Here is a 27,686-nt window from a genome sequence, read left to right on the forward strand (position 1 = left end):
CATCATGCAGAAAATGTAAAACTTTACACTCAAGATATTTTATTTATTATTTTATTATTTCATGACATTTACAATAAAATGTTGAAGCAATCAGTCTTTAATTCTTGTCTGAAACAAAGTTAATGATATTAAAACTAAAGAAGTTAGTGATTATGGACCTTTTGGTCAAACATTTCATAAATACTGTATCTCTTGATCTCTTGGGAAATGAATAAAACTGTTATACTGAAATTAAATTCATGTTCAGTAATATTGTGAGCTATTGGATAACTATTAAAGTCAGGAGTTTAAACATTTTTAAGTTGTTTATGTTTTGCACGCTAACACCAGTTTGTTCACAGATGGGGGGGAAAAAGTACAGAATTATTTAATAGTTTTGAACAGTTTATACAGTAACTGTAAATATAACTGAAGTCTATTATTTCCTTATCTAAGAGCTCCTAGCCTTCAAATAAGCTGAGACAAAAATCTAATTATGAAACACAAGTCAAGGTAGTCTCATCAAATTGCTTCTCATCCCAGACTCATCACACAATTCAGCAAAATCAGCAATCCTGGCCCACATGGAGTGGAGCTGATTAATTGCAGAGACTCAATTACCCTTTAACGCAGATGGTGGCATTAGACTGAAGACTGATAGAAAACTACAGAGCTGTGCTTATTCGTGTTGGAAACACCAGAACACAAAGGATTTCAGTATCCTTGTGCCCTTCACGTATCCTTCTCACAGAAGCAAAATGACTGGTCACCGAAAAGCTCGATTCCAGCACTTGGAAACAGATATCAGCTGGTTGTTTCTCTGCGTTACACACGTCAGGGCTGTGTCAAGGAAAGGTTTAATTCCAGTGCGTGATGATACAGTCTAGACAGTGACAATCAAGATAGACATTTCTGTTCCATTTACAAATAATAAAGCAGACAGAAGCATGATGACAGGCCTGAAAAGAATGATCAGATGAAGCACAGAGGAAATATTCACATCAGTATGACCTCTCTTGAAGAGGGCACGTTGAGATTTCTCTACTTGCTCTTTACTCAGCACTAGATGCAGGTCCCTCATTAGCTCACTGGAGACCTTTCCTACTGAACAAATGGCACATTTTTCAATTCTGTTAATTTTCCAATGTAAAAACATGTTTGTTGGCTGCAGCAAAGACCCATGTGTGCTTTGTCCAGAAGATAATTAGCTCACATACATATGTATGTACTTATGGAGGTAAGATTGGTCCAGCTTTTCTTACATTAGTTGAGGTTTCAGCAAGCAAGCTTAAAAGGTTTAAAAAAGACTTATTACATTTCATCTGACTGCAGTTTTCAAGGGACTGGGTATACAAAAATACGTGTTGGAGTTTAATCTGCAGCCTTTTTGCTAGCGTGTAAAAAGAGCAGGTAACCCTGTTAAAGGACTTCGGATATGACCAACAAAACCGGATAAGCAGAAATTGTATCCCTAAAACAGAAATACTGGATTTTGAATGAATGAATAAAAAAAGGTTAAAATCAAGTTTCACTAGTTTTAAAATTCAGGAATATTAGTGGTGCCCTATAGGGGTAGGTCAGTGTCTTATGGGTGTTAAACTATACAGTTTTCATGACACATGAAATGTGAGCTTGTTTATTTATAATAAAAAGGTATAGAAACAGTTTTGTTAAGATCCAGAAAGCATAGACTGTATACATAATATATATTTTTATAATAGGGTATTTTTGGAGTGAAAACATTTGTGATATAATAGGCTGCCAAAAAAAGGCACCCATTTTCCCCTGTTAGTCCACTACATTGGGTGTCTATTTTAATATTTAAATAAAGAATGAAATACTGTTAAGTTTTTTAGATGAGGTTTTAACATTGCAAGGCACACCTGCCTACTGGGCATAGGACAAACTGTATAGTGATTTTAAAGCACTACAATAAATTACCATATGATGAATAATTTGCCATGAGATCATTACTAAAACAACTTATTTAGGGAAAGGCCTGTGTGCATGAAGAAAAACAATTGCAGCAATTCAAATATCCCATTTTCAGATGCTAATGATTATAGTGATGGAGGCATTTTTAAGATGGAGTTAGTGTCTGTCTCTTCTACAAGAAGAAAAAACAAATTTAAGACTGTAATATTTCATATTTATTACTTGATGTGATTATATTATATGGGTGCTACGCAACATTGCGATGGTATGTACTGTATAAGAAACACATTCAACTCCCCCATTACTGTAGCTCTCCACTCTGCACTGAAGCTAACAAGTTGAGCACGTGGCCTGGGATCACTGTAATGTGGTTTTGAGTAACAATTTCCATAAAAAAAGTACAAAACAGGACAAAGGACAGCCCTTTGTTAAGGGGTGAGAATAGTGTGACTCTTCCGTTAGCGCAGTATTTTACTTTTTTAGGATCTAAATACTGTTGAAATGGACACCACATCCTCAGGAGCTTTAGTGAAATGTTACAAGAGGACTAAACAACTCTAAAGAGTCCTAGTGTAGATTTAATTTCCTTTATCCTTACATTTATAAGAACAGGCCTGGTCATTCAGATTTCAGGTTATAAATTCTTGATAACTGGAAACCTGCAACGCTTTCTTCAAGAGACTTGATGGTGAAGCCTTTGGTTTAGATTTTTCCTGTTTTTTTGTTATTTTCAGCTACATTTTCTGTTCCCTTTTCCCCCAAAATTGATAACACACAATTCACACAGAAATATATGCAAATGTTTGTTTCCCTTTCTGTGTTACACGTGTACAGCAGAGAAGCAAAGCTGTACTGCTCCCCGAATCTTTGAACAACCAAAAATACACAAACATGGTTCAAAATGAGTTTACTGTACATCTGACCTGTTTTACACTGGCTTTGTAACCATGGGTAAGTTATCTGACTAACAAAGGCCCCATACAATACAGAAAAACATGAACACATCTTGCCAGAGACTTAAATATCTACATCTTGATTGTCTAGCTTTGTCTGAAGACATGACTCACTTCCAGGTTTGGCCTGCAGGGGTCGCTGTGCACAATCCTCGGGACATGGCAGGGAATTGTCCGTGCCCAGCAGCTCAGACAAAGCAGTCCATGTACTGCAAACGCAGTGCTTTGGAATGCAATCAACCATGCAAATAAAGAAGCAACAGATAACGAGGTCAGAGAAGTCATGCAAAGCAGTCTTGTGGTATCTTCCAAAGTTTGTTCTTTGAGTAGATTTAAGAAGAGTCCAGAGGTGTAACAAGCTACTCTTCCAGATGTCCTCTGTAGTCCTGCTTCCTGTTTGGGCTACAGAGCATCATGTCCTTTCTTTTGAGTTTTGTAAAACTAGTTGCAAGCACTTAGACCGCGTTGTGTCCTCATTGTGTTGCTTTGCAGTATATGGCTTCCTGTTACTAGTTTGGCAGTGAAGAATGACCAAAGACTAGGAGGTTCCAAGGGGGTGTTAAAAGTTTCATTAGCAACAACAAAGCAAAAAGACAGATTCACTCAACACAGGGGATCTGAGAGAAGAAAAGTGTTCTATCCCACAACACAACTCCCTTTAATAGTCATCATAGGTGTTGAGATCTGTGAAATAGGCATTAGTGTAAGTCTTCCCAGCAAGGTGAGGCTGGAAATATTTGTTTCTTTCCTCCAAGATAAGGTTATTTTTATTGAAAGCCTGAAAATAAAAAGAGACATATTAGTGTCAGAAATATGTGACAGATGCATCAGGTGAATACAACATTGATTTCATCAACCACATAGAGTGTATGTCAACACTGTGATTATGACTTGTCTCCCAAATCACTTGGAGATATGAGGTGATTTCCTCTAATTCCAAAGCACAGCATTCTCTTCCAAACAGGTGTCCAGATTATTGCTGTTCATCATAATTACACCAATATGTATTACTTTGGTATTTTTATTCTGTACATTAGTGCCTTCAATTCAATTCATTCTTAATTGTGGGGGTCAGGTGGAGCACCTGGGTTGCACTGGGTCCTCTAGTCCAGAGGTGTCAAACTCGCTTACTGTGGCAGACAAATTGATTTAAATGCAGTTCAAGTGGCCATACATATTATACATTATTACAGTTCTAGGCACAACCATAGTATTAATTTGTGGCATTTATTTTCATGTTTTTAAAATGTAATTTTTGTCAATGTGTTTTCATGAGATGCCAGTTTAGCAAAATGTCCTCACTACCCTCTGAGTATAGGGTGTTTTTTAGCGTAAAGTGTCATAGGCGCTACATAAATGTCTGTTCTTTTGAAAAGAATGTTGTTCTTTGACTGGTGAAAATAAATGAATAACTTTCCGCACTGACACTTCAATTTAGGAACACTCAATTTATATGCATTTTTGCTACAATGAAGCATGTGTTTTAATACAGTAGCTGTTTTGTCACTGTTCAAAGCCATTTTCACTAGAACAAAGTAAAGGTGATTCAAGGCTATTTATAGCTTTATAGCTATTTCACTTGTGGTCTTCCTTATGTGACCTGAGATCTGCAAATACCACATGTGAAATACAGAAAGAGTGGAGAGGCCACTTTTTGTTTTTATGCTTCTAAATTATGGAACTCATTATCACTCTTTATTAGGCAGTCAAGCTCGGTACACTGTTTTAAATTGTTTTTCATTTTTTTGTATGTATCTTTCTATTTTATTTATACCTTATTGTTTTTATTTTGTTACAACTTTCCTATTTTTTTATTTTTAAAGCATAAATGGGCATTTATATTGCTTTATTTTTTTACAACTGAATGTACAGTATATCTTTAAATTTTAAGATTTTATTTTTATGCTTGGTTTGTAAAGCACTGAGCTTCTATTTGTATGAAAATTGCTCTATAAATAAAGTTTATTATTATTTATTATTATAGTTATTACTTAACAAGTTTTAGTGTTGAACATTCTCCATATTTTAACATTTTCTGTACAAAAAACTTTAACAAAGCAAAGAAAGCAAGGAAAAAAATTCCTGTTCGTAAAACTGCAAACTGAAAAAGGTGATCAATCAAAAGACATATGCATTGCCTTGAACTTGTGCGTGTTCAGCTGTTTACAATTTTTACATATTTTGTCTTAACTACTACTAGTAGTTTTAGCTACTGTACTAATTTAAATTGACTAACAATAATAGTAGCAGTGAATAATGTTGCGTGATTTCCTAGACTTCAGTTACATACATAGTAATGGGAATGTAATTTTGTAATCTGAAATTTTGCACATCAAATGTTTTTGAATGATTTGCCTTCGCAAACTGAGTGACGAATGTATACACAACATCACTTGGCAGGCTGTAGCTATGAAGAGAAAACTGAGTTATATGTGCTTTGGGATTAGCCTTCAGCATCACCTGTAAAGTCTGCTGGAAGGATTGATAACAGGGTGATGGAAAGTGAGAAGCAGCTTGCCTTGATTCATCATAAACTGAGTTTTAGTGTCAGTGATTTTGGCAAACAAAACATTGAATTATACTGTCGACAATACAGAACACTATGGCCTTAATATCAAAGATACTGAAGTGGCAAAGAATTCACTTCTACAACTACTGCTATTGCTTTGTACAAATCAAACTGGTTTTCAATTCACTCATACAAAGAAATATAATTTGCTCCACATCTTTTAATAATTTGCTCCACATCTTTTAATCCACATAACATAATAACAAGATCCTTATTACCACGTTCAAAGATCTCCTTTGGGATAGTTTAACGAGATGGCACAGTTGCTGAGGTTGCTCCACAATTTGGAGGAGTTTGGAAGAGGTGTGTTAACAGGTGTTATCATGACATCATTCCCCCCCCCCCACCACTGCATTCATGCAAAAACACCCCCCTGCCAAACTAGACCTGCTACATCTTCAAACAGAGCCACTGAGATTTGACTGGAGGTGGAGAACCACAAGGAGCAAAATGTTTGCAAGTCCGATATAGTAACATCACTAAAGGGGCCAGAGGTTCAGACAAGTCCATTTATCTCCCAACTTTAGTGGAAATGCAATGTAACCATCACTGTCTAAACCATGAATCTGCTGTGTAATAAGGTTTGTCATAAATGGAAATATATTAATGAGCAGCAACTTGTACTGTTTTACTTGACCAAGTATCACAGAGTGACAAGAAATGCTCAAGTATGTAAAAATGCTGAAATTAGAATCTGTGAAAAAATTCTGAAGAACATAAACGGCTTCTGAGCAGATGAGTCAAACTGAGTCAAAAATGAAAAGCTGATATAAAAAGAAGTTAAACATTTCAGCTAATATCTGAAATTTCTTATTTTGTCTACTTTTCTCATCTGAAAGAAGAAGTACAAAAGTAAAACGAATATGGAACTGGATTGCATCCCTGTACATCATATTGTTCCTCTTCTCCTGATAAACAGGCTGCAGACTGTTGTTGAACTGAATTTAAATGATTAAAATACAAAGTATATGCTGCACCACTTTCACCAAGTCTCAGTTTTGTAATCTTCCAATCCACTAAAGATATGTATAGCTATAAATCTAAATAATATCCCTATTTAGCACAAGATACAAAAGAGAATTCAAATTTTGGTGACTATTGTACTTGGATATCTGTTGATTAAAACAGCACATCTTCTACATTACATCACCCGTAGCCTCCAACATGATATAATTGTCTACACTGTAATTTGACTTTGGATGTCTTCATTGACAATTGAAACTGTTTTACTACCAGGTTGTTACTTTCAGTGTACAAGAGAACATCGACACAGACGAGGCAAAATTACTTAATTGCTTAATGTTGCCTTGGTAATAGAGATTCATTTGTGCATCAATTGATCTAATAAAAAAACTTAATGAAGCTGTATGAGGCAACCACAATGGATTTGTACAGTTCTGATTCATGATTACACTGCCTTCCCACAAGTTTTAGAACTACTAGATGGCATGGATGATGGTGCTGTCTGGAAAGAGAACTCAGGACGCAGACCTGCCACAGACAAGGGGTTTGCAGGAAGTGACGGAAATCGGCAGAGGTTGGATAATCAGATGAGGAAATGTTGGTCAAAGCTAGTAGGAACTCTCCAGGCCCCTTGATATCCCAATGTTAGAAGACAAAGGTTGTTGCATGCTGTGGTCATCCAATGGGAACAGTATGGACACATCAGGCTGTGAAGAGGAATGGGGAGAATGATCTTCAGCAATGTGTCCTGGAGATTAGCAGGAAGTGTGTGGTTCTTTGTCAGAACTCTCCAAGGCAGTGTGGAACAGCATCAGGACAATGCACTCCTCAACCCCACGTGACATTAGGCAAGGATTTTTATGGGTTAAGGAGATGCAAAACATGCCTCCTGCCCCCTTGTACAGTGTGTTCTGTCAACAGCATGAGCATGACTTCCATCCAGTCCAGGAGTGTTCACTGCAATATCTGCAAGTCCCTAGGAAATATCAAGAATGCTTCATAACGGTGTGGGGTTGAGGTCAGGCATAGGGTCACTCACAACAGGTGGTCTGTGAAGATCTGTGAATTCTGTTTGGTCCACTCTGCTTTCAATCAGGCTTTCTGGAGCAGGTCTTCTGCCTATTTATGACAGCAGTCCAGAATGGATGCTGCTTCCACAGATGAGGCTGCCACATGTTAGGTTTTCTTGCAGGACTTGACTTGTGACACAAAGGAGAAGGCACAATGAAACAAGAACTTAGGAGTGCAGACTCCTCTGGAATAACTTACTGTTAAGGCAAGGCACATTGACAGGCAAATAGCATGTAAACGGACGCCAAGTCAGTTTGTTTTTCATTTGTATTTTAGATAATGACTTAGAGGGAACTGAGGAAAATTATTATCTGTGTTAGTTTCAGTATGATTTTGAATCAACAGCTTTGCCTTTAATTGTCAAATTCATTGATCAGTATTTTTGTTCTGTGTTCGCCCACGTCACTTGTTTTAACATTTGCATGCACCATAAAGATGGCTGACGGATTCCCAGAATTCTCTATGAACACACCGCCTTTCTTCAATGGCCAGTTCCAAGATGCCCATCCGGAACTGCATGGGGCAATGGAGTAAACTCAACTACACCTGATGCAAAAGGTTTTAAATCAGCCAAGGATGGATGTCCTCATCTGCATTTCTGCACAGCAAAGCCTGCCTACAACACAAATCCCCCTTGTATTCTCTTCCTCGTCTGCAGAGGAGACAGCAGTGCACGTGTCTTTGGTGGATTGTTTCTCACCCCCACATGGCTTTTGGCTGTTTGAAAGTCCCCCAGATCACATTTCTCACTCACCTTAATGGCTTCCACAGAATCATATTTATCCAGCTTGTTGATGTGGTTTGTAATGCTGGTGTTGAGAGGCGCTGCTGAGATGGGGTGGATGACAGTAGCGTCGTGAGACTGCTGCTGGTACCTCTGGCAGTACGTGTACACCAGCAAAGTGATCAGACAGCCCAGTATCGAGCTACTCAGACCCACGGCAATCATGTGGAACAGGTTAAAATCTGCGGAGCGTGACACAAATGGGATATTGAGCAGTTACACAGCTGCGTGGAAGTTCACTGGAAATATTGCTGAACTTTAAATTAATGAAGAACTGAACGTCTGAGTAAATTCAATTCTGAGTAAATATCCATTTAAACTAAATACACATTGTGACATATAAAATACAATTTTGCTATAGGTTTCCTACCATTTGAAGTACAAAACTACACATTGTACTTAGGATAACATATCTTTAATCATATCAGCAAAAATGGTATTTTAGACAATTGCTATTGTAACAATGATTATTGATAATGCTATGGTTAAGTGTTTGTATCATTTTATTTTCAATAGATAGAAACCTGTCATTCAGACCATACAGTACATCTCAGTGTGTTTTGAATAGTGTATTTTGCTTAGTTTGTGTTTTTCCTGTTCCTTAAAAATAATACCTGCATTATTTTGGCTTCCGTATACAATACTGCAGTTAAGTGATTTGTGTAATGCTTTTTGAATTAATGATATGTGCTCTTTGAGCTGAATCAGTTTCTCAGAGCTGAGTACCTGGAATTTTCTGTACCAGAAGAGGTAACAGCATGGATCAGCCACTTAAAAGTAGGTGATGAAGACCTTTATCACCCAGAAACTAGATCCTTAATTACTTCACACCCCAGTAAAGGAAACAAGTGTCCCTGTATAAAATCTTACCTCCACAGTGTCTCTCTTCTCGGCTTGATCGCGCTATGGAGATTTCTGGGAAAAATAATAAAATTAATTGTCCTCATTATACTGATTAATGAGATCTTTAACAGCATTGAGTTTTACAGCCAAATGTAACCTAAAATGAAACATATTATCATAAAATTCAAATGGTTAATGATTAAATCAGTACCTGTAGTGCTTTATCATAACTATAAAGTCTCATTAAAATGGATAAGGTAGTAGATTTTCCTAGGTGCTATAAGTTTTTATATAAAATTATAGATTGAATAGTGATACTTGCTGTACTGTATTATCAGGTCTGTGAGGTATTATCAGGATGATCTGTTTTTTTAATAAAGTGTAGTCAATAACTAAATTTGTAATGTGTGATATTTTTTCAATGTCTTAAGAGCTCATAAGTAGAGCATTATTTTAACTTTCATAGCTGAAGAATGAAAACTATTCCGCCTTCTGCCCATGACTGTAATACAATCATTTCTCTTTTAAAGTTCAATTTCCCACAAAAACCTGGGGGCCCCTAAGTTTTCCTAAGCACATAAACTGTAACAAAACCACCGCACAGGGAGATAAAATTTCACTAGACATAAATCGGTTTAACTGCACCAGCAGCTTCGCAGAACTTAAGAATCAGACAATTGTTAAGTTCCAAGGGGGGGGGGGTAAGATTGTGAAAAACTATACATACATAATTATTCATAAGATTCATAATAATATAAATAAATAAGTACAATTATTTTAAAGTATAACAGAGCAAACGCATGGTTCTTTTGCGCTAAAGAAAATTACATTATTATTATTGCCTTGTATCGTGGAATAAGCAAATATTGGCATTATTCAGTCGTGTAGTACACAGACTGTTCGTGATCCAAACCACAATTCCTAGAGAAAAGCAATTTCTAGCAAACCGCGGGCTGAGCTTTTTCGGTGGGTGACTGAGAAATGCGACTGTGAAGCTCTGCCAATAACGAATAAGACGGGGGGGGGAATCAGATCTCGTCCGAGAATCATGGAGTCAAAGTGTCGCGGCGCGTCTCTTGTTCCTCTGCAGGCCGGGGGCAGTGCATGCAGCCTGTCTCACGGCTGGAGAAAGTCCCTATACACACCTGGTATGAGGTTGGAGTCCGAGAGGCAAGCCCTGGCCTCGGTGTTGTTACCCCAACACTGCTTTCCGGTCGGGAAGAGCACATCGCAACGACGGACGCGGAGCTGCGTTCCGGAAGAGTCGCAGTCGGACCACCGGGACCACTCGGACCAGCTCTCTGAGGGGAGGGGGGCGTGGGGGTGTGCAGACAGACGGTCAGACAGCTCTCAGAAAGTCTGTTCCACCCGAGCGCAAGGAGGGGAGGGGAGTATGACGTACCCCCTGTTTGTAAAAGACACCTGCTCTCACGTTTGTTCAAATCCTTCCACAATCAGTGGTTATCTACTCAGGTGCGCTTTCTTATTAAAAACAAACCCTAACACCCTCACTACAACGGGTCTGATTCTGTAGTGCGAAAACCTATTGTTTTTTTCCACTTCTCCGTATTTTAATCAGAATCCGATCTTCGGTTGTGATTTATTTCGAAGCCGCTTTAACTAAGACCTCTGTAACCATTGCAAACCTAATTTAAGGTGCTTTAAAGCAATACTGCATATTTCTTTTCTTATCTGGTTAAGCCTGCAGTGTTATCTGTTTCAATGAATGGTAGCAGAACGGTGTACTTGCAATACAAATGTTTGCTTTAAAACGTTCAACAAAGGGGAGTTCAGGAGGGATGATGACAACCAAGTCACTTTCACTCCAGCTGTTCTAAATCATAATTCCTGATATTATTTCCCATCATTCTGGTATACAGGTGCATCAGAAGGAAACCTCCCTCTTTTCTTGTTTGTTTTACATATCTCTCCTCCACTCCATATCAACCCTTGGTTGACTTCTGACTCTGCAGTGAGTTCGAGCCTCCCCGTCCTGTGACCAGGGTGCTGCCCTCGGCCAGGCAGGTAGACCTAATCTCACTATGCCTACTGTACATACTCCATACTCCTCCCCAGTGCACCTAATTCTTGGGATTCCTCATTCCTCCTGAATGGGCTTCCTGTAGTTGAGACGCAAGAGTGAAAATGAAGATACAGAAAGGGTGGTGTGTGTGTGTGGAGGGGCTGAGCTGCAGTCCAGCACAGTCTGGGTTTGCGTACCTGGGCAGGGCTGGGTGTTGCAGAGGGCCTCCTCCGTGTGCAGCCCCAGGCAGATGTCCCCCCCGAAAGCTGGGGGGGGGCTGGTGCAGGTGCGAGTGCGCATGTAGTGCCCCCCCCCGCAGGTGACTGAGCACTTGGACCAGGGCGACCAGCAGGACCAGCTCCCATCCACTGCAAAGGAAGACCGAGAGGTCAGTGGCTCCTGACAAGGTGCTGCTGCTGCTGCTGCTGCTACAGCTACTAATAGTGAGAACAAAAGTCGTGGGCCTATACAGCACAGAGGACTGCACTGACCACCACTGAGCAGAACCTCCTGGGTTGGCATGTAGCCACATGTTGTTCAGCCTATTCCAGCACAGAAATCCTGACTAAGAATAACTCTCTACAGGGTGAGAGGGGACGAGGAGCAGATTGAGCTGTGATCAGGACTGAATCGAAACCCCAGTCCATGGGCTACTTGTTCAGGACTTTATGGTGGGAATTTACTGGTAGGACTGAAGGACTGAAGGACAGAAGGACAGAGGCCTGTAGTTGATAAGCACCTGCCTTCAAGCACTGGGAGTGCAGTTGGCAACCTGGCGGGGGAGTTGCAGGTTTGAGTGGGTGAGTACAGGAGCACTGCTGACGTATATCACCCAGTAGCAGGAAGCAAAGAAAATATGGCCCCACACACAGATCATATAAGGGGGGCCTTTAAAACTACAGGGATATGAGGAGCATTAGCGTTCATCTACGATCAGGGTTTATTTTTTCCCTTGATACTTGTTTACTTCCCTTGGCTCTTTCATCATTGCTGTAAAGTTACTAAGCAACAGGGGGTTGCAGTAATTGCTGAGAGAAGAAGGGGGGTTCTGGTTTTTACATCTGACTGCTTTCAGGTCCGTTTCTTGCCGACACACACTGGCCCACAATATTTTGTTGTGGATTATTAAAGGTAAACAAATCATCAGGATTGTTGTTTTAAGTAACATAGATGGTGCAGCATGCAAGAGACATGGGACACTGATGCTTTTAATGCCACCTGGTGAGCACATGGGCCAAACACTTTCAGTGAGCGAGGAACATCAGGAGGGACCCTCTGGCACTAAAGCGCAGAGAGGGGCTCTCAAGTGCGTCGTCCACAGTTTTTGCTCTTGCAGTCCTCAGAGCCTAGGAAGACACTAGCGTACTGTGACTGGGATTACCCCAGTGCAGGAGCACCACTGGCCGCCGGGGGGAGCTGCAGAGCACGTGAGAGCTGGGAATGAGCCAGAGACAGGCGCACCGCTCCTCTGGCTGATGCTGGCTGTCCTGTAGGCCACCACATCGAGGGGTGCGCGGCTCAGCGGTGGGCGGCCCAGAGGGCTGTGCAGACAGCCACTGCTGACCCGGAAGGAACGGGGTGAATAAGAATTGGCAACAGAATTCAATTGGCAAAAGAATTGAAGAACAGGGAGCAGTGGTTGCCGTTAATTTATTTACTGTTTGCATTTTTATGGGTAATGTAAATGCTGTACTGTATGTGACTGTATGTTTTTTTGCAACACCTTTTTGGACCATGTACTGTAGCTAGTACCACCCACATGTACTTGTAACACCTGAATCTGGATTGCTAATTACTCATTTATTTGGCTGATGCTTTTATCCAAAGTGACTTACACAGCTGGGAGTTTTACTGGAGCAATCCTGGTAAAGTGCTTTGCTCAAGTGTACAACAGCACTGTCATAATTACACAGTCTTCCTAATAATAGCCAAGTCTATTTCTCCTCACCAACAACATTTCAAGGTGCTTCTATCTTGCTTGTGCATCCTTTTACATTTCAGCCGATTATTGATTTGAACCCACAACTGTCAAGTTAAAAGTACAGAACCTTAACCACTGCTCCACACTGCTGCCCAAGCAGTGCAGCATTACAACATTAAGGCCACTCTTAATCCTGCTTGGAGACGTAAATGTGGCACAGTCTTCAAGCAAAGTTAACAATTTCTCCAAAAGTTGCCGTACAATGACACGGCTTTGAATTATTGAAATCCGTTTGCTGCATTAAATACAATACTAGAGCGAAGGCAGGCAGTGGATACAGACTTGTAAGGAGTCCAGTCCACACTGGACGAATCAAGAGGGAAAGGGAATCGATGCCACTGACGAGCAAACAAAGCCTGCGCAGCCTAAAACTTAACAAGAGCTAGAAGTTAAAATCATATTATCCGATTTCTATTTGACTGTTTCTGTTCCTGACCTTTCATAAAGATTTTTTTTATTCAATTTCGAGAAAACAACAGTTCGAACATTTATAAAGAAAAACAGGGGCTCAAAAGAAACGTTCACAAGGGACAGGAGAAACCAGCTGACCACGCGCTCATGGTTTTTATGTCAGCGGGGTATCAGGGGTATCCAAGTTTCACCAAACCTTGTGAAACCGCCTTCCTGGCTACAGTTAGACCCATAAACTGCAGACGCTGAGTCTGTAGCATGGGAACTGAAAGGAACGGACAAGGGCTCAGAGGTTCATCTCTAAGGGCTCTAACACAGAGGTTAGGGTTAGGGTTAGGGTTAACCCCAACACAGAGCTCCCAGAACACAGCAGCTGGAGCACATCGCCAGCAGGCGTGGGAGCCTCCACCTGCTTTCACTCATGCTTCAGTGCTAAACCGATCAGCTGATCTGTTAAGTTTTAAAAGGAAGAGAAACAATTGTTTCCGAGCACATCCTGAACAGGAATGCCCTCAATTTACAGCAGTCTTCAATTCCCTATAAACTGAAGTGATTTGAGACAAGAGAAGAAAGTCATCCTAGCCCTGGTAATGACTGGTAAAACAACGAGAACAGACGGTCGGTGGAAGGGCAAAGCCGTCTCCTGTGATGCCCTGTTGGAGTGGAGAGTGGAGTGGAGCCTGAGATACAGCAGACAGGAAATCCCAGGGAGTGAGCACTCCTCCCTCAGATCCTGAAACCCTTGCACTCAACCCTTAAGCAACACACACAGGCATCAGAGTGGGATTATTGCAGATTAAATGCGTACTGTCAATGAATGTGAAATGCAGAATGGTTGCTGTCTGGCATAAGACAAAGCATGATTTTTTATAGCCTCATCAAGATAATACGATGGTATCCTCTCACCTCACAAAAGAAAACAGAAAGTAGCTTAAAATAAACTGTTTTTCTTACACTGATTTTTCTAGGAGGACCCTAACCCTAACTCACTGGAGAGGCCAACAGCAACTATTTGCTTTTTATTTGTCTTCAGTAATTTCAATAAGACCCAAAGTATCTATATCATAAAAAAACAGTGTAAAGACAACGTTCAGAAATTGAAAAAGTTGTAAACAAAAGTTCAGATGCAGGTCAAACCCTAAATTTGGATTTTTGAAATTGGGGTTCGGCTGAACATGTGAAATAAAATTTGTTAAGGAAAACATTTCCCTCAAGAAATATGCATATTCTTAAAAATGTAAAGGTGAAAAACAGACAATTTTCCACAGAAAATATGTCAGCTAGGAAATAAAACCCACTGGTTTACTGTTCAACATCAACTTCAGGTCTTAATTTAAGAAAACTAAAGTTAGATGTTCTTTTTTTTGTATTGTTTTTCGAATCTCATCAAAATTTAGGGAATCTATTACCCATCCTGACTATGTCAGAATCAGAAAACCCTTTTTTTTTAAAAACTGAGAGTTTAAAATATAAAAGGTGGCTTTTCCAAATCGTTCCTTTTATAAGAGGTAAAATCATAATTTACAAAAGCCTTTCTTGTTTATCGTGTCACCTTTGTCAGAACAATGGTATGTAGCAATTAAGAGCTAATTTGTGGACATAATCTGGGACTATATTTAGGAAGCTTTTCCATTTCATAACAATGCTAACAACAACATGTAGCTCCCTAGCTTTTCTGCAAGTTCTACTACAAAGTAAGGCGCTGAGATTCTCTCACCTGGGCAGGGAGTGATGTTGCACTCCTGGTACTCCAGAGAAGGCCCCAGGCAGGGCATGCCGCCATATCTGGGCTCGGGGCTGTTGCACACGCGTTTCCGACTGCGAATCCCGCGGCTGCAGTCGCGGCTGCACTGGGACCATGGAGTCCACGAGGACCAGCCTCCGTTGACAGTGTGGGCTGTGAACCGCCCGGAGCGCAGCAGGTCTCCTGGAGAGGCATAGCACGGAGCAAATGTGAAATTCGTTTTCCAACAGCAACTCTCTCTAGAAAGCAAGAAAAAGCGACACCAGCCTAAAGTCACACTGTCTGAGCACTTACAGTACATTTGCCCTCAACATGGTTTTTGGCCACTCATTTAAGGCTTTTGTCACTCAGTGTCATTCATTTGTGTATGAATGTGGAGGTTGACAATTGACAATCCGAATCCCTGCTGGGCAGTGACCCCGGTGTCCTGGCCAAATTTCCCCCTGGCTTGTACCAGTCATGGCCTCCGAATAATCCCCATCTCTGATCTGGTTTCATCACTCTGCTCTCCTCCCCACTGAGAGCTGGTGTGTGGGGAGAGTACTGGAGCATCATCCAGGTGGGTGCTGCACACTGGGGGTGGTGGAGGGGATCCCCATTACCTGTAAAGCGCTTTGAGTGGAGTGTCCAGAAAAGCGCTTTGTAAGTGTAAGGAAGAATTTCAGGTAGGTGTAAGGAAGAAAGGCAGGTAGGGGCAGTGCAGACTTCACCACTGTGGCTCATCCTCTGTCGCTACCCTGGGCCCATGACAGGTATTTCACTATCTGCACACAGCTCTGCAGCGGCCTGAGACTATGGTCTCCATCTCATGACTGTAGCTGCCCACCACAGCCTTTCACTTCTTTATGAAACTCTTCAATCTTAATATTGCTGCATATACTGTTTAACTGAGCTGTTCAGATACCCATTTCCATTACCTGAAATTTATACATTCACTTGTACAAAGAACAAATCAGCACAATAAAGATAAAGATTAAACTACCAAAGATTCGCTAAACATCTGTTGTTTGTTTCCAGTCTGTAATTGTTCGTTACAACCTTTGTCACTCAGTGAAAGCAGGAATTTAATAGGATGGAGGCAGTGCTATGGTGTGCATCGTCCAGAAAATTAAAAGCATCTGGGGTCCATACAGCATTCCTCTAACGCAACCCTGGATGGATGGCAGAAAACTCTCAATAGGTCTTGAATACATCACAGCAATCTTGAGAGCAGTTATTAATCCCATTAACATATACTGTATAATAGATATAATAACAAATAAAGAATCAAAAGTATGCCATGTCTAAAAACGTTTAACTGGAAAGATGGCTATTGAGTGAAGCTACATTCCTTTTCACTTTAACAGATTTATTTTGAAAGTAACTAAAGCAGGAGTGCGCTGGGAGCAGCTCCGGGACCCACTCTGAATGCCGTTGATGGGGTTTAAAGATCAATACCTCTCCTGAAAAAGGAGAAATTCAAGAGGCAGTCTGAGATTTCACTGTATATAACAGTTCAATATGAACCTGGTGCCCCCGGGGAAATCAGTAATACGATCTTACCTTCATTGGTAATGCTGTTTATAATGCACTGCTCTATTCTGCTGGACAGTGCCTTATATAATCACATGTAAGCAAGACAATGAATAAGGGTTCGCAGTACTCCAGGGGGTTCCCTGTTCTCTAAAGAAGAAATCGGCACCACATTCTTCAATCTACTGTATCCTTTTAATATCAAGAATGGGTCTATAGCTTCAATTAGCCTGAATGGCATTCCAGGCATCCCTACAGAATATTGGGGTTCCTCAGATAAGAATCAGTGGAAACCCCAGTTAGACTCCAGGGGTCGGATACAGGAGGTCAATGGCAGATGGAAAACAAACTATAAAATCACAAGGGATGTCAAGCATAAAACTAGTAAAAATGTGTTAATCTTTCTTTAATGAAGGTTGGGGAATAATTCATTTACGATCATCATTAAGAATAAGAAACTGTAACAGAGTGTCAGCAATGCTCTGGTGAAACTGAAAGCACTTTTAATGACATGAGGCCAGATTCAAAACATGCATCAACAGCAGCTGGGATTAATCACATTAAGAGGCAGATACCCTCTGCTAACCTAATCACACATGAATTCAAGACTGTTGTTGAAGGGAATAAAACGAGTCATACTAATACAGTGGCAAGAGCTACAAAATTAATAAAACCACTTATCTGTGCGTGGCATACTGAAACTGCATTTAAAGCCATGACTTCTGTCCAAACAATAATCTCAGTGTTTCAGACCTATTATTCCGCATCTACAAAAAGGCCTAAATCTGTTCTTATTTAAATTAAAAATGTTTTAAAGCTTAACGAGGCTATTGCGAGACTATCATGTTGGAACATCAGTAGGGCAGCAGAAGTCTTACAAAACTAAATGCAACAGTTCTTGGTTCTTACTGCAAGACCCTGTGCAGTTTTCACCTGCTGCAGAGACTGACACCGTATCTGACACCACTCCCTTCGTGTGGCCATGCCAGAGTTCAATTGCCTCACAATACTGGTTCTTGAGCAGTCTGGAGGCCCCTTTTCATTGCCTCTCTCAATGACCTGCATGTAGCAGATTTATATCAATAATGAGGGGTCCACCATCTTTTTCAACTGTTTGTTCTTTTCCATATATCAGAACGGCCTGTGGCCACTCCATGACATTGGAACCCATCCTCTAGATTAAACAGAGTTTAATTTACTCAGTAGCCAGTATAAAAAGTTCTCATGGCTTAAAAAGGGAAAACTTTTTAAAACAGGGTACAAATTAGCAAAATTCAATTGACAAAATGTTTACAAACTGTGTTTACAAATTAAGTCTGGACCAGCCTGAACGTGGAGGGGTGACACAAGCAGGTTCATCTTAGATTTTAGAGTACAATATCTTTGGCTTCTCTTTAAGCACTTTGATGACTCTGCTGAATACATTTCCTCTGTTTGTTCATCTATTTGTTACCAGCGTACAAAAGCTTTCATGACCACTAACTACAGGGCTCAAGAGAATGTCTTTTACATGAAATATTACATCATTAATAGGCACATTCACACCCACCTTTGGTTGGGATTAAGTGTGTCCAGACCCATTACTCCCAGTGAAACCGTGTAAGTGTGTGTGTCCCCAATGCAGAAGGTGCTGTTGGGGTCATGAAAGAAATGATTGCGCAGTGGTTTAAAGTGCAGTGTGTTCAGCATTAACGAGTCTTACAGCTCACTTTCTCTCAGCTATATAGTTGAAGCCTGTACACTGGCTTCCCTTGAGAAACAGCTGTATGAGGCCCATGGATCAATAAGCTACTAACTACCAAATAGGCAGGATGGGCTGCATGGCCTCCTCTCGTTTGTAACCTTTTCCCACGGTCTTGTCATCTGTGATCCCCCGTGCAGTGTAAAAGCTCAGAGCTGTAATGGCTGCCACTTATTGCTGAGCCTGACAGTAATAATTTTGTGGCGGCTTGCTGAAATGCTTGATAGTTTCCGTCTATATGGAGAATGCTCCATAGAAATTGGGGGGAACAAAACCCCCATTTTTGTAAAATGAAAAAGAAGCACGGATATACAGTAAACTTTAGTTCCATAAAATGTATATATACAGTAAATCTCTATATAAAATTAAAGATAAGAGAAATACTGTAGAGATCATCTTGGATCCTTCATAATATCACAAGGGCCTAGTTGAATTTAACAGTGAAGTCCTCTGTGATAACATTTTTGGAACTTTACTCTGCTCTAAAATAATAAAAAAGATATTTTAAAATTAAACTGCGCTCCGATATTTCTGCAGGATTCAGCCAACAATATTACAATGGTTCTAATAATTGCAAACCCAATCTACACAACTCAAAATATCTGTGGTGTAAATGAACCATAATCAGACCACAGGGTCAAACCCTTTTGGAAATGACCCAGTTTCGAGGGAGAAGATGCAGAAACAAGACTCACTGACCACATCAGCATCAACCCGAATTCAAGCCCTTCAACACAGCAAGATGTCTCTAACCTCCAGCCTTCACAGATTGACAGAGACTGCCAGGCACGGATGGGAGGGACAGTTGTGCCGAAGCGGGCTTGTGTGACGAAGGCCCGCGCTGGGGCCAGGCGCGAGGGGAAGCTCACCGTCGGTGGAGCAGCCCGTCGAGCCATCGCTGGAGCAGTAGCGCATCTCGATCCGCTGGCGCCCCACTTCCAGCAGGCTGAGCTCGGGCACTCGTGCCTTGCAGGTGTACCTGAAGCGCTGCTCATAGTGGCCCCCATTGTCCGAAATGTTGACGGGCGCCCAAGGTGTCCAGGGCGTTGTTTTCTTCATCTCGGGGCAGGAGAGGGTGTTGCAGGACTGGTACTCCTAGGGACAGGTTGAAAAACACGCATCATAACTGTATTATTATCCCCACATGAAATCCAACATGTTTCGACTCGAATAACTGCAGTGATTTAGTGTCAAGCTCAGCACCGTCCCCGAGTTTCCTACCGCCGTTCTGCTGGCTCATGTGAAACGTCCCCATTACACTCTGTGCTGAACATGGCAAGAAGCAAACAACTCAAGCAGAAAAGGTCATTGATCAGGCTGAATTCATAACATGGAGTGGGCAAACTCACAAAATAAAAATGCTGCAGCTGTGCACAGCTGAAAATGGCATTTCAAATGGATTCTAATCAACACTCCTAACAACCAACAAACTGGTTTCTTAATGGCTTGATTTAGCTGGATCATTACATTTCAAGGCATTTGGGACTAAAACTGTTTACGCACTTCTTTTGTAGCCCACAGTTATCTTTATACAATACATTCTGTATTCTTAACAGCATGAATTAAGAGTCATAATTTCTGTGATTTAGAAATAAACAGCTTCACTTTCACTTTCCTATTAAAATACTCTATTGTCTTTTTACACTATTTCTCCAGTGTTCCTGGTCTTGTCTCTGATACAGTATCTTCTTTTAGGCTCTAACTCTTCAAGTGTGGAATACATACTTACTGCATCTACTTCCCCATCTAATCTTTTATTTGTATAATAATAATAATAATAGTATTAATACTTTATTTATATCCATACCAAGGACGCTGTACATTCTGATAAATGTAGACAAAAAAAGGTAAAAGTAAAAATGAAACAAAACAGACAGGATAGAATGTAGGATAATCAGACACGGGCCCTTGTAAAAAGGTAAGTTTTGAGTTAGATTTAAAGACAGCAGCGACAGGAAAGTCACGATCCCCCAAAGTCTCGAATTTAGCCCTGTGTGCAATGAGCAAAGGACCTGCCTCAGCTAACCAGAACCTACGGGAGAGTCAGTAAGGAGGAGTTCAAAGATGCACAGCATGATGGAGCCAGATTGTTTAAAGCCTTAAAAGTCAGTAACAAGACTTTGTACTGAATATGTGACAACCAATGTAGACGCTTAAGTGTAGGAGTGATGTACTGCCAAGGTCTGGTATGAGTTAGAAGTTTAGCTGCAGAGTTTTGGACATATTGCAACTTGTAGAGAAGAGAGTAGGGAGTCCACAGAGTACACACTTGCAGAAATCAAACCTTGATGTTATAAATGAATTAATCAGACACTCAGCATCGGACACTGATAGAAATTGCCAAATGCAGGCAATATTTCCCAGATGAAAAAAGGTCAAGTGTGACTCCCAGATTCTTGACTACAAGTGACGCACGAATGGTTAAGCCATCCACCATTAGTGTGAAGCTCTCCAGCTTGTCCAGCTGACACTTGCTTCCCACCAGTAAAATTTCTGTTTTGTTGCTGTTGAACATCAGGGAGTTTGATGTCAGACAGAGCTTGAGGCCACAGAAAAAAGAGATACATTAAGTGACAGAGGCGGGAGATCAGAGGGGGAAGAAGTTTTACTGTAAATCTGAGTATCATCGGTATAAAAGTCAACCTGAACCATGTTTGCATATAATGTGACTGAGAGGAAGCATATCAGTAATAAAAAGTAAAGGGCCCAAGAGTGAACCCTGCAGCACACCGTGATTGACTGGGGCCAATGGGGGGTTGACGAGGACCAAGATAAGCCAGATAAGAGCAAAACCAGTTAAATACCCTACCACTGATAGACAAGAATGTTTGCAGGTGATTGAGCAACACTGAATGATTTACTGTGTAAAAAGCCGCACTAAGATCAAGGAGCATAAGGATACTTACAGTCCCCGAGTCAGACGCAATAGGTAAATCATTCACAACCCTGACAAGAGCAGGTTCAGTGATATTATTGGAGCGAGATCTGAACTGGAGGGGTTCAAACAGATCATGCCGATCATGTGAGCCTGGAATTGATATTCAACATGTCCTGAAACCTTAGATAGGAATAGAAAATTAGAGGATGGGGAAAAATAGTGAGCCATAACCCACTACGGCCTGCCTTCACAAGCTGTGGAACGCATGCTTGGACATGGGAGACAGCGTGGAAGGTACACTGTCAAAACAGAGAAGCTGTTTCCCCCCACTTATTTATTTTGTGCAGCGTTTGAGTGACTGCCAGACCTTGAAGAAGTAGAATAAAAAAGCTCTTTGTTCATTGTTCAGCTTGCCACGGGAAAAGGATTAAAACGTTCAGGCTCTGCTCCCTAAAGCTAAAGTAACCGGTTAGAAAGACCAAGGATACAAGATGCTGAAGGATGCACCATGAAGGATTTATATTGTGTTTTTAGGATGAACAATTTATTTCACTGAGAAACACCTGTTGTTACTTTGTAATTATCTAATTTTAGTCATATTTTACGACTGGAAATTTCACGACAGGTGTTAAAAAAACCCTGCTGCTCTACAGTAATGGTTCAAACACCACACAGACCAAGACAAAGCGGCAAATTAGATTTTATTATTTCTGAAGGAAAGAAATCTGGAGTTTAAATGTTTAAAATATGCAAAACAAACCACTGTGATTAGACTAACTGCACCTACTGTAACATTTTTAGCAGAACTAGGTATCCTTAACGGTATCATATCATAACAGTTATTACTATCGAAAGGCAAAAACAACCAAAACTCCCATGAAGACTAACATCAGGCAGAGCAACCAGATACACCCTGGGGCTTTAGAGCAAGTCCCACACTTGCAGACTGAAGGAACAGAGCCCTTCAGTCTTGAACAGGGAAGACAACGAGGGGACCTGACTCTAGTGTTTGAAATCCTCAAAGGCCCCGCCAAAGTAAACCGAGCGAACAGTGAAACGGAAACCAGGAGACACAAGTGGAACTGCGTGGAAATTTAAAGGCCAGAACAGGAGGCACTTCTCCACGACCAGACAGGTGGAAACCCGTCCTCTCGGCTGTAACCTCTCCTCTGTTCTTCTGTTCCTAACAGCCCTGACTGCATTCCTGATGGCAAATCCGTTTTGTTTTCTATTTGTGAACGGTATTGAGATGGTAAAAATATTTTTTCTGACAGTGTGTTTTTGAAAAAATCCTTCAGCTACACTCCTGCATGTTGTTAATCACTCTACTAATCACTTCTTACAATTCCCCCCTCCCCCCCCCCCGCCCAGTGCAACAGACAGCCCATTTAAATTGAGCACATTATTAGGCTAACTTTGAGTTGACATACACGCATACTGGTTAATTTTAGTCATATGCCAGCAGTGTTATGTCATAACATATATTAAAGTAATGTTATTTTTACCTTTTCACAAAGCTGAATAATAAATACATCAGCATTTCTGAAAACTGATGTCATCAGTAGAACACAATTTGGTATTGCACCAAACTTATCTAAGGCACAACCTGAATGTACTGGTAGTGGCTATAGTCTGGAATAGATCTTAAAACATTCACAGGACTGAGACATGTCTTCAATGGAAGTGTGGGCCACACAGAAATTTTGTATTTTTGCCACACGTGCATACATGACTACTGAAACGAAGAGACTTGAAGCAGGTTCATGCTCATTACAGAAAACATCATCAATCTAATCCTATCACTGCTATAAGTATTCACCAGAGGCTCTCCAATCTAAATCTGTGAATGTAACAGTTTCAGTACTACACAAGCTCATGAAGCCATATTAATAAAACAAAATACAATCCTAAGGAATTTTACACTTCAGTAATTTTAGATTTAAGACTATTAAATTGAAACAATTTTGAGAAACGAACTGTTGAAAAACGTCAGAGGCATCGAGATCAGCCCTGAGGACCAGAAGAAACCAGTGAAAACTAGATTTATAGCAGCGAAGAGGAGGCACTTCGAGCGCAGTGGGAGTCAGGAAGAAGGTACCCTCCCTGCAGCTGAAGCAACACCCTGGAGTCTTTGAATTAACTTCTCACTGGCAAAAGGTCCAAATGGACCAATTGGCCTTGTTCACAGCCTCTAATGTTCTTTAACTTTCCTATGTTTTGTAACAGATAAGTGATAACACTGAAGACACAAGGTCCATATTCTGAAAGTCCACAATATGTATTAAGGCCTGTTTTAAAATCCAATACAATTCAGTTAAGTTGTCACGTGTTGCTATTCCAAACAGGGATTCCAAATCACTGGCCTTAAAGGGTCATTCATCCCAAACCACCTCAATCCTTCTACACCTTTGTAAGATATTTATGGTGGCTAGACAGGAAAAGAAAGCAAGGACTGACTGAGACTTAGCAATTGATGGCATCCTGCTGTGTTTAAAAACCTCAATGTGACACCCAAGCATCCTTCAGGGCACCTGCCCTCCAGCTGTTCCAGCTGCAGGCTCTGGCCGTCTCTGGCCAGCTGACCACGTGCAGATGCTGTTTATTCTTCACCGCACATGCCAGCACCTTCGCTTACTCTTCTGTGGTTCTTTGTTGGGATGCCCTATGGGCCCCGAAGCCCTATTTCCAGCTTGTGAAAATGTTATTCCTATTTCTTTTTTTATTTCTGAGGTCTGCACAGGCACAGTGACTGACTGTTCTCCGATTATCCTTGAATTTGCACCAGGTATCTAAAAGCTGGCTTTGGTTTCTTGAAGAAAAAGTAATAAAAAGACTTTTCAATATCATTATATTTACTCCAGGTTTCACTTTCAAAGGAACTCAAAAGCCTCACACCTGAAGAAGCCTGCACAGCTGAAACCTTGTGCCTTTTTTTTTCTTTTCAAAATGGAAGAACCTTTATCTGGGTTTGGACCCACAGCCTTCCAGTGAGGAGTCCAGAGACCTGATCGCATGCGCTCCTACATGAACACTGTTGCTTGGTCCAGCAGATTCTGGAAAGAATGTGCCATATTAATATTGCAAAATTGTTAAAATGTTCTTGTATCATCTACCAGCGGATAACAGATACTTTATTAAGAAAATAATAATGCTAGTCTGTGCCTTTCAATCTGAATCCCAGAAGGGATATCTGTCTCGCCACACAGCTGCAACAACTGAACTACACACCCAAAATTTGATAGCTAGGACACTTAATAGCTTATCTGAGAGAGGGTGCACTTCGCCTGACACCCTGAAACCTTAAAACTTTTAATCACTGAAGCTTTAAACAGGGGGCGGCTCAAGAGGTCACCCTGAACCTCAGAACTTGTGACCACAGAGAGAACAGCCACAGAAAAAAAACTCTTCCAGCACCATGAACCTTTTATGTGCTAAATAAAGTATGATGGCAAAGCACATGGATTGAATGTAGACGCAATACATTTTACAGGATCACTTTAAACACTGAGCTTGAAACAATGCATTCAGAACAGGTGTGTAACCATGATCACCAGAACTGCTCTTGTATTTAAGTTTATGTCCAGATGTTCTCTGACCGCTACTGACAAGTAATAAATCAGATTTTGATGAAGTTAGAGATTGGTTACATGAAATCCAACTAACCATGGTTTGTCCATTACCACTGCTGAGCAATGCAACGATTTCTCATGCTTTGCTGTTCACTTTGCTCTTAAAGAGTCTCCCCCGCTGTAGGTCCTGGATGATGTGGGTTGTATAGTTTTACGGTTCAGGCTTCGTAACTGGAAGGCTGTGATTTCAAACCTCGTGTGAGACATTTCCATTGGCTGCTTAAACAGAGTACTTCACCCAGACAGCTCCAGTAAAACAACCAGCTGTGCAAATGGGTGTTAATGTACTGCAGGTCACACTGGATAAAAGACTCAGCCAAACAAATTGGTAAAGGTGTGTAAATGAGTTTGACCTTATACAATATTACAGCATTTCCAGGTTTCATTGGCAAAGACTAGATCAAACTTCAAAGTCAGATATTAAAGTTATATTAAAGTGTTCCAATTTTATTAAAAGTAGCCATTTTTATACATTGAACTGTGGGGCTCAAAAGCTTATTAATCATCTTTAAAAATCCTGCATTAATTACATGGTAAGTTATCATCCTTTCCTGCTGATATGATATACTGTAATTGCACTGATAATCAGCAATGAACATGGTATCATTTGAAAGACTATTAAAACAGAAATACTTCTTGCTAAAGGTTATCAGTAGTTAATTAGGGACACATTCTCCTACTGTAATAATATTTTTTTAGGGATTTAAGTTTGCCAATTAACATGGATGTAGCATATTTAATTAGCTGAAAATCACTTTTGTATGTTCTGATAACCTCACAGGCTCTAATTCCATATGGTGAAAGGCAGACTGAACTTAATGTCTGATGAACAGTATTGCAAATCTATCATCTGCAACACATATGAACAAAAGTTAGAGTAAACAGTTACAGTAGGTGAAAATCTAAATTCAAGGAAGAATGTGTTTCATGCTTCTGGTATTTATTTATTAACATATTTTTGCTTCCCTGCAAACTCTCTTATGGGCTTGGTGTTAGAAAAGCACTGCCAATTAGCCCCTTACGAAGGAATATGTGGATACAGTAAGATTAATTTTAACAGACACAAAGCATGCTGGAACATTGCTGGATGAATCACAGATCATGTCTTTGAAATGTATACACGAATTAACTGACAAAAGTAGCAGCTTGTACATTTATTTCTACAGTGTCATCCAGATGACAGATCAGTAGAAATGCTACAAGCGTATTATACCTGTACAGTATACTTGTATAAGTTATTATACCTGTGTTCTGTTCACTCTTTCACAAATATCAATTCTGGATCGGCAAGGAATTAGTTATTTGTTACTTTATTTGAGAATTTTTATACTCAATTATTATACTTAATAATTTTTATAATATATTTTTATACTGTGGGACGTATGTTCCTATTGCATAAGAAACAAACCAGACTGACATTTTGTCCAGAGAGCAGATCAATCTCTAAGGCTCTGATGATTTACCTTTGAACAGCACTATATTATGTACTGAGTTAGTGTGAAAAATTAAAAAATTAAAGTGAGAATTCACATGTGGAATACCAGCAAAGAAGAATCATTTACAGTAGTAGCTGTTAAGTGGATGTGTCACTGCTTTACTGTACAATGAAGAGCTCTGATGACAGCTGTCTTGCTCAGCTGCACACCATCCACAGTCAGGTACTAAACCCTGAAGACAAGCGGAGACACAGTCCATCAAAAATCCAGCAACTCAGTCTTCAATGTCAGAAAGTATTGGTTACGTGTTTTCAGAATATGAAGCACTATTCTGACAGAGGAACATCTCAAAGAAACGTTGATATCATGTGATTTGAAGTTCTGTAGTCTTCTAATGGCAGATTTACATCACTATTCTATTTTGCACAACGGAGTTGTAGATTACAACCTGCTTAAGTGTATTCACTAATAAACATATAAAAATAAAAATTCCGCTTTAAGGTAGACTGCTTTTCATACAGTATATAAAGAGCGGAATCTTCAATGGTGGCATTTCCTTATGCCAACTAGTTGAGTGAAGCTCGAGAGAGTATTCGTCATCAGCCTCTGAGAGCCGAGCGCGGGTTCGAGCCGAGTGTGAGGAGCGCGAGAAGCGGCCGAGCCGAGTGCGGGTTCGAGCCGAGTGCGGACAGCGTGTGAGGCTACAGAGCCGAGTGCAGCTGAGTGGAGGTTCGAGCTGAGGTGCGAGGAGACACCTACCGAGCTGCAGCCAGGACAGTCCTTCCCTTTCTCGCAGGTGCGCCGCCGCACCTGCACCCCCCCTCCGCACGGCGCAGTGCAGCGCTCCCAGGGCCCCCAGCTGGACCAGTACACATGCGGCGGGCAGGGCAGGTGCTCGTTACAGTATCTGGCAGGGAGAGGATAGACAGAGTCAGAGACCGCAGCAGCTATTGGCCGTTTCCAGGTTCGGTGACAAACATGGGTGTTTTTCCATAGATGTTTTTGACCTTAATGCTGACGGGAATATTGGATATCAAGAGATGGCTTCATTCTTTAAGGGGCTTCCTGAACTTCTGGGGAACCTGCAGGCTTGCAGGGATGTGCCCCTGCTCCAACCAGCACCAAGTCTCCTGTGAGGCGAATGGAGCTGTCCGTGTGACAAAAGATGAGGGTTCGAGGGTTTGGCAGATCGGAGGAGCTTATTTGTCCCTCCTCAGTCTACCTGTGCAGTCCA

General features: G+C 40.9%; 1 protein-coding gene across 1 annotated transcript in view; it reads right to left on the bottom strand.

Moving 5' to 3' along the window:
• Nucleotides 1–2,806: 2,806 nt before the first annotated feature.
• sema5a (sema domain, seven thrombospondin repeats (type 1 and type 1-like), transmembrane domain (TM) and short cytoplasmic domain, (semaphorin) 5A) overlaps nucleotides 2,807–27,686 on the bottom strand; it is a 129,589-nt gene continuing 104,709 nt past the window's right edge. Inside the window, exons 15-22 of the mRNA XM_088918723.1 lie at nucleotides 27,212–27,359; nucleotides 19,379–19,604; nucleotides 15,230–15,439; nucleotides 11,318–11,488; nucleotides 10,243–10,398; nucleotides 9,125–9,169; nucleotides 8,225–8,436; nucleotides 2,807–3,645 (exon numbers count right to left, since the gene is read on the bottom strand). Of these exons, the coding sequence (XP_088774849.1) occupies nucleotides 3,526–3,645; nucleotides 8,225–8,436; nucleotides 9,125–9,169; nucleotides 10,243–10,398; nucleotides 11,318–11,488; nucleotides 15,230–15,439; nucleotides 19,379–19,604; nucleotides 27,212–27,359 (1,288 nt within the window). The 3' untranslated portion in view covers nucleotides 2,807–3,525. The remainder of the gene's footprint in view (nucleotides 3,646–8,224; nucleotides 8,437–9,124; nucleotides 9,170–10,242; nucleotides 10,399–11,317; nucleotides 11,489–15,229; nucleotides 15,440–19,378; nucleotides 19,605–27,211; nucleotides 27,360–27,686) is intronic.

Source organism: Atractosteus spatula, chromosome 6 (assembly GCF_055471065.1).
Source record: "Atractosteus spatula isolate fAtrSpa1 chromosome 6, fAtrSpa1.hap1, whole genome shotgun sequence".
NCBI classification, from domain to species: Eukaryota; Metazoa; Chordata; class Actinopteri; order Semionotiformes; family Lepisosteidae; genus Atractosteus; species Atractosteus spatula.